The following is a 7,798-nucleotide window of genomic DNA, read 5'->3' on the forward strand; positions in this document are numbered from 1 at the left end:
AGATCTGTAAATTTTTAGCAGGTAGAAATCTGAGGGGTTTCTTGCTTGGTTTGGTACATGTGAAGACTGATTTATCATTTCAGTTTACCACAATGAGGTATGCAGATCAAATATGGGAAGGAAACAATCAATTCTACTTCTAACTGCTACCAAAGTGTCTGGTGATGGTACAGGCTCATAACCTGAAATGAAGAAGCTCCATGGTTTAGCAGAAGCTCCATGGTTTAGCATGCTAGTCAAGCCTTGTCTTAATTACGTCAGCTGAGGTACAGTAACTGATCATATGTATCCTCTTAGTGTATGTGATGAGTTACTGGATGTCACCTGTCAGGAATACATTGTTCTGGAAATGTCTTACCACGCTACATGTGTTTTAGTTTAAATCCAAAGGATATAGGACATTAGGGTCTGGTAGTCTGTGTAATAATTCATGATTTAATTATAGTTTTGTGTTTGGATATTTTTTTAAATTCTTTCTTAACATGGATGTGTACCCTTGCACAAGATTCAAACAAAATACGTGTTCTGCAGTATCACTGGGCTGTGTGCCCAGGCTGGAACATCTTCCTGTTTTGGCTAGATTCTTCCCACACAATTTACTTAGAAATGTTGAACAAGAAGCTTTATGGTAAACTCTTGCTCAGTATTTAGTCTCTTTTATCTGCATCTTGAATAACTTCTAACAATTCAAAACGTCATTTGTTGGAAGAACGTATTGAAACTTCAGAGCACTGGTAGAAGTTTTGCTTGGAGCTCACACTGGTGTGGTGGGTTGTTTTTATTTAAAAGAATAATTGTTGACAGGAGTGTGTGTTACAGTGTATTTTATGGTGCTCTTTTTCTTATCTAGAGTTTCCTTGGTTGTCACAGAAACAGTCGATGCTGGTTTGTTTGGAGAAGGAATTGTGGAGAGTTTGATACATGCTTGGGAACATTTGCTTTTACAACCAAAGGTGGGTGACATGGGTACATACATATAAATGGGATTCCTATTTTGTTTCATAGGTACAAGTGTGTGTGCATACGTTCACAGAAATACATGAATGAGGAAAAACTGTCTTGTAAATATTGTATGCCTATTGATACTTAAAAAATGAGTGATCTGTGTTTGTTCTTTGAATTTTATTTTGGGGAAGGGCAATGAGGCAACTGCATACGTTGTACTTCTGTGAGCTTGTGTTATGGATGGGCAGGTACTTGCAGTGCATGTTTCCCTGGTGTAACCTTCCATCATAGAGAGATGTGTCACTCTTGATCACTGTTCATTCTTTCCCCCCTGGCCCCCATCTTCCATATCCTCCCACTAGTAAATAACACCAAAGGGGTTTGTGTGTATTTTAAAAGCACTGTTTTCCTGAAATTATGATTACAACCTGGTCATTTTTAGATATCAACTAGCAGCAGAAAGCTGTGTCAGTCTAAGCAGAAAATGCTACATTACAGTAGAATTATTCTCATCATAACACTAGGGACCAGTCTGTTATAATATGCTAAATATTCCATATATTTATGCTCTTTATTTTTGCTAACTTTGAACTTTTTTGGAAGACTGAACAATCCCACTGAGTCTTGGATTTTATTTTGTGTTTGGCATTTTAGCTAGCATAAATTAAGCAAAGTAATATGACAGTGAGTCTTGTATGAGTTAACCTCTGTTAGGCCTTATGAAATAGAACTTACCTTTTATTTTGATGTTGCCTTGATTCCAGCTGCTTTTTAAAGTCTTGATACCTTTTGTATTGTATTGAACTCCAACTGATGACCTCTAGTGTTAAGTATAGGAATGATGCATTAAGGAAAGGTCTTCAAATGTTTTAATATATTCTAGTGGGGTACTAATTAAAAACCACTTCTAGAATTACACAGAGGAAATAGAGACTGAAAAGTAAAGCTGATTCATGGATATATTGAAACACAATATTTAAGAAACTCCTTTAATGATCACCTGGAAAGACCAGGAAGTTTACTAGTCACCAAGAACTTTGATGTTTTAGCTGTAATCTTGAAGGGCTCATTAATGGTTTTTAATTAATTAATTAACCTAGGCTTTGCAGTAACTTTAGAAATAGATCTGTCTCACTGCATGTTGTTACTTACATTTTCACAGCCTAAAAATCAAGATGTCAGTACTGGAGACTATGGCAGAGTTATTCCTGCAAGTGCTACAATATTTGGGATGGCAGTAGAATGCAAAGAGATACGTAGACATCACAGGTATGTTTAATCTCCAGCACAGTTTGAACCCGTATTTGTTACTTGGGAAGAGAGACCAGTGATTTCTCTTGAGGATTTTTCATGCACTGTTCTCTTTATTTTTTTGAATGGCTGATCATCTGTTTCACTAAAAAGATTTCTGCTCTCATACTCCTTCCCCCACCCTGCAGCCCTTGTGGTTCAGACTTTCTGGATCACTTCATCAGAAATACTTGATTTTCAGTGATGCTGGAACACATGCTGTTAACATACACTAGAGACACTTAATTCCTTAATAGTAAAAATACTTCTCTGTTTCTGTATTGGAGATTCTTGGATTACCACTTGGCCTTTATCCTCATTTTACTCTCTTTATAATCTGCTCCATACCTTGCTGCTGTATGTAACCCTTTCAGAAGATGAGGAAAGGATTTTGTAAAGTTGAGATGTTAACTCCACCTAGTATTATCTTTCTGGATACGTGCCTTGCTAATTCTCAGCTAGCATACAGTAGGGTTTCTTTGCTGGGACTGTTCTGGTTGTATATCAGTTACTTTGATTTTTATACTCATCTTCTAGCACAGTATCACTGTGTGGAGACAGTCTCTGCCTGAGAAGTTTGGACTTGATGTATTTTGTTTAGGATTTTATCTTGCTGAGATCAAAGAAAACAGTAACTTTTGCAACAGCTTCAGTGTACTGAATGAAAAATAGCCAGGCTGCATCAGTGATTTTTCTAATGCAGTAGACCTGGATAATGACCAGAAAGAGACTGAAGCTCCCGTAATCGATGATCACAGAAGAACCTCCTTTTAAAAGTTAATTAGTCATCAATTGAAAGATAGGATTTTGCCTTAAAACATGGCATGACTTTTCAGGATGAAAGTTAATGTACTGTAAAGTTTGGATTGTTGGATTAACAGTCTGTTCTAATAGCATAGCTTAAGGTCACGTGGCTGGTAGGACTGAAACGATTGCCACAAATTAGTTATATGCTGTAGGAAGAAAAATATCACTTGTTTTTTCTGCCTTTATAGTTTTGAGATCCCTTTCTGCTCCAGTAAGAATACTTGCCTTAAGTCTATTTTAAAAAGTGCTATTAAGCTTTATGCAAAACATGCCTATTCTCAGATTTATACTGTACGTATCTGAATTATTCAAATGTGCATGTCTCCACATTTCCTTAAGTGTTTTCATGACCTACAGCAAAACTTTGGGGTTTGGATATTGGGGTTTTTTTTCTGAGCAGGATGGCTAATGAAACACTGATTCGTCTTGCTGAGGGAGGGTATCCCCTTTCACTCCAGTTGTTGATCATCTCGCATATCATCTTTCTGTGGCTGATCTCATCATCTGCGTTGTATTCTGTCCCTTTATTTTAGTAATTTGAAGTTCTGCTGGATTTCCTGTGCTCTGCTTGTCTTTATTGTCTTTTTTCCCTAGCACATAGTAAAATTCTAGATAAACCATACCAATTTTCTTGTAATTCTGTCTTTGGTGCACTTAAGCCAACTTTACAAAAAGTTTTTTGCTGGTTTACCCCTTACCGTGGCTTCATTACTAGATGATTTAGTGATAACTGTAACATTCCTTCACTATAGCTGTTGCTGCTTGCAATCATGGCTTGTGGCTTCCTAGAATGACTATAGGACCTAACTCTGCTGTGGTGTTGTGTAATTTTTACTTATTTTAGGGTTAGCTTTAATTTTCTGCTGAAGTCATTGCTCCTTCTTTGAGGCAGTTGTTTCACATCCATGTGAAATGTGTTTACTTCCAGAAGAATAAATGAACTGACAAACTTGTGAGAAGACCTGAGTCCTAGTAAGGATAAATTTAGACTTCCACAAAAGTTTTAAGATACCAGAGTATACTGCATATTGGTTTTCAAGTTGGAACTGGGTGTCTTTCAAGAGTCATATTCAACAGTAGAGCAATATTCTAGGAGATCATAGGTGTGCTACATTAGTTCATCTATATTTGGTCATTTTGAATAAAAGTGCCAGAATATGGGTTAATTTACTAATTTAAGTCACTGTAAGAATTACAGGGTTTGGGGTTTTTTTTATTGTTCAATTTTTAGTCGATTAGGTCCCAGAGAGAGGGGCAATACAATGGCTCTACTTTTGTGCTATGTATTGAAGCCAGGAGGATTCATAAAAATGTGATAATCTCCTGACCTTTTCCACAATATAATCCTTGTACAGCAGCTGTTGTTTAGTTGTATTTCTTTTAAAATAATGCATGGATTGAATTTCAGATGCAGGAGAATAGTCTTGTCCTTGTTGTTAAAATATCTAAGTTACTTCACGAGCAAGTGAAAAAATTGTCGTTGCTGATAACATTGCTGTATTTTTTAGTATTTATTGTGAAGTACTTGCTACTTCGTGCTTTCTATATGTCATATTGTCCTGGGTTCAGCTACAGCAGTCATTTTTTCTCCTTCTTAGTAGCTGGTGCAGGGCTGTGGTTTTGACTTTCAGCCTGGGAACAGCACGGTAACACCAATGTCTTTAGTTGTTGCTAAGTAATGTTTACTCCGACCAAGGACTTTTCTCAGTCTCATGCTCTGCCAGGGAGGAGGGGAAGCCAGGAGGAAGCAGAGGCAGGACACCTGACCCAAACTGGCCAAAGGGGTATTCCATACCACAGCACGTCATGCCCAGTATAGAAACTGGGGGGAGTTACCCGGAAGGCCCAGATCGCTGCTCGGGTCGGGCTGGGTATTGGTCGGCGGGTGGTGAGCGGTTGTGTCCTTTTCCCTTGTTATTCCTCTTATCATTATTATTGGTAGCAGTAGTGGTTTGTATTATACCTTAGTTACTGGAGTGCTGTTATCTCAACCCATGGGAGTTACATTCCTCCAATTCTCCTCCCCATCCCTCCGGGAGCGGGGGGAGGAAGGAAGATGGGGGGAGTGAGAGAGCGGCTGCGTGGTTCCAAGTTGCCGGCTGGGCTTGAACCACGACACATATGTACTTCAATTGCTGGGGAATTGGCTCCAAAGATGGAACATGATTCATTTTTGTACTTTAGCTGTGCATAATGGTCAGAATATCTTTGCCTAAGAATCCAGGCTATGATAAGAGGCAACTTACTTGATTCTGCGATTGGGAGCTTCAAGGAGATGACTGTATCTGAGAATATTACCAGAGAGCCTGCCTGGTCATACTTAGTTTTAGAGAGAGCTTTTGCAGGAAGGAAGGTTCCTGTGAAAGGAATTAAGAATTTCAAGTAGCTCTAGAAACCAAAATTTAACTAGTTGTCATTTCATCTGATGAATGATAGATTCCACTGTAAGAATGCAGATGTGCTTGATAGCTGTCACTTAAATGGGAAGCACAAAGTCCTTCACAGGCAAATACACTTTTTCAGAATAATCTAAAGTGTAGCTTGTGCAAGACTCATCTTGTGTAACTTCCTGACCTGTACTTTGAAAACAAAAATACACCTTAAGTCGTCAAGCCTAAGAGACTGGCAGTGTATGTAACTGGCTTAAAGCAGTTACGGCATTCTTTGAAGTTTTTTGTGTAAGGCTGTTTCTAGAAACCTAGCTGATTTTCTGTCTTAGAAGAGAGGATACATGTATTCTGAGATGTCAAAGCATTTTACCTAGAAATCTATGCTGAGATGTTCTTTGCAGCTCTGTAACTATGAAAAATGCCTTATTCTGCATAGATTGTGCTTGAAAAATATATAAAGGTACTGCAAAATGAAAGTCAGCTTCCAAAAATGCATTTTCCTATTGTATATCTCTCTCTCTTTGTTCTGACTATTCTGTTCATCTGAAAGAAACACCCTTGTTACCTTTCTAATGCAGCAGCAGCAAAGCTTTATTTGTTCTTACTATCACAGGGTATATTCTCTCTCATTCTCTGTCAAGACTCAGTGAGTTGTACTTAAGGGGACAAAAGTCTGTGGCCTTTGACAAAGGACACACAGCGCTTCTTCTTGGTTCCTAGTGACAGCTTTCAGTTCTCATTCTTGAAAGTGGTGTGCATTTTCTGTGCTTTAGAGCTGCTCTGAACATAATAAAAACCCCACAGAATTGTTTTATTGTCTTTTATTATCTCTTCTATTCTTACATTCTGCATTTAGAAATACTTATGAAGCCTGGAAAGATTTTTGTTATTTTTCTGTCAAATTATTTGAAGTTTCATTTCTTCTCTTTTTTCCTTTTACTCCCAGAGTGGGGATGCAAGAAATTGCTGGTGTGCGCTTGTCAAATTCAGTGCATTTCTTTAGTCCAACATATGCTTCTGCTGGTTCAGAGGAAACTGTTGAACCTTACACCACCGAGAAGCTCAGTCGTATTCCTGGAGGTTATGTACCTCTGACAGAACCCTGTCAGGTAATGACAGTGGATTTCAACAATCTGCAGGTAATGATTATTTGGTTTATGTCCTTTACAAGTGACCTGTTTCAGAATAATGTCAGCCCCATACAGTATGTGGTTTCTGGGTTCAACTGCAGAACAGTTCACAAGTGTGAAGTTGGCAGAGCTGCAGTAAAATTCTCCGCTGGTTTTGGTATTTGTCTGGTCATGTGGTGATCTGATTCACCAGATGATGGTCTCTGAGGTTTTGAAGGTGGAGTTTTTTGTTTGTTCGTCATGGTTTACTTCCCTAAATGAGCTCACCATAGGATCAAACTACTGCCAGCCTTTCTACAGACAGGGGAAGGTAGGATGCAATAGGCCCATCTTTAATGATTTATGCAGTTGTGAAGCTGACTTACTTTATTCCTCTACAGTATTCAGGAAACTCCTGAAGACAAAAAAGTAAGGATGTCTTTTACATCTGGCATAAAAATATCTGCAAGTGTTGATGGATAAGTGTACAAGAGAGGGGAGATGAAGAAATTAGCCTGTTCAGTCAGCTTGTTTCTACCCTTCAGCTCCTTTGATATCTTACAGAATGTCTGTAATATGGCATTTTAAAATATGGTAGCATTATTTTTTATTTTGCACAAAATATGTTTGTATGGGTATACTGAATAGGCCTGAGCTGTAAGGCAGGGACATCAGCCACTTGCAGCTGAGCATGTGAAAAAGGTGATACATATGATTTCTGGTACGTTACTTTCTCATTGACCTGTGGTGAGGAGTTAGCATTGAGTCAGAGCTTAAAACAGGTTCTGTTATATAAATTAAATTATTCTTGGCTACTGCTTGGCCAGGAATTGCAGTCTTTCTGAATCAATAGCTTCTCCTAGTTGGCTTGTCTGACATCCTGAGATTAAAAGTGAAATAAGACAAGGTTCTTCAGTACACTATTGGGAGTGATCTCTCTGTGACCTAATGTTGCTTCTGCTTCTAGCATCAATAAGAAACTATTGGTGTTCTCTGAGATGCCTACTCTTAAGCATCTGTGGGCTGGCAGACAACTAAAGGTAATTTTAAGGAGTAAAGAACAGTGTTACTTTTCAAACCATGTTTCAAAAATGCTCCTTTGAAGTTTGTTAGGCTAATGGAGTGTCGTGCAAGATACCAATAAAGGTTAAGGGAAGAAATGCAATTGATTTACTTGGAATCATTGGTTACTGTTTGTTGCAACTTTATCGCTGAGCAAATATGGCAGTTAGAAACATGGGAAGGTTACTTTCAACC

At 38.3% G+C, this 7,798-nt stretch overlaps 1 protein-coding gene across 1 annotated transcript in view; it reads left to right on the forward strand.

Moving 5' to 3' along the window:
• PRMT9 (protein arginine methyltransferase 9) overlaps positions 1 to 7,798 on the forward strand; it is an 18,777-nt gene that overhangs the window by 3,713 nt on the left and 7,266 nt on the right. The window contains 3 exon segments of the mRNA XM_010020746.1: positions 851 to 953; positions 2,108 to 2,214; positions 6,379 to 6,571. Coding sequence (XP_010019048.1) covers positions 851 to 953; positions 2,108 to 2,214; positions 6,379 to 6,571 — 403 coding nt within the window.

Source organism: Nestor notabilis, unplaced genomic scaffold (assembly GCF_000696875.1).
Source record: "Nestor notabilis isolate BGI_N333 unplaced genomic scaffold, ASM69687v1 scaffold31448, whole genome shotgun sequence".
Lineage (NCBI taxonomy): Eukaryota > Metazoa > Chordata > Aves > Psittaciformes > Psittacidae > Nestor > Nestor notabilis.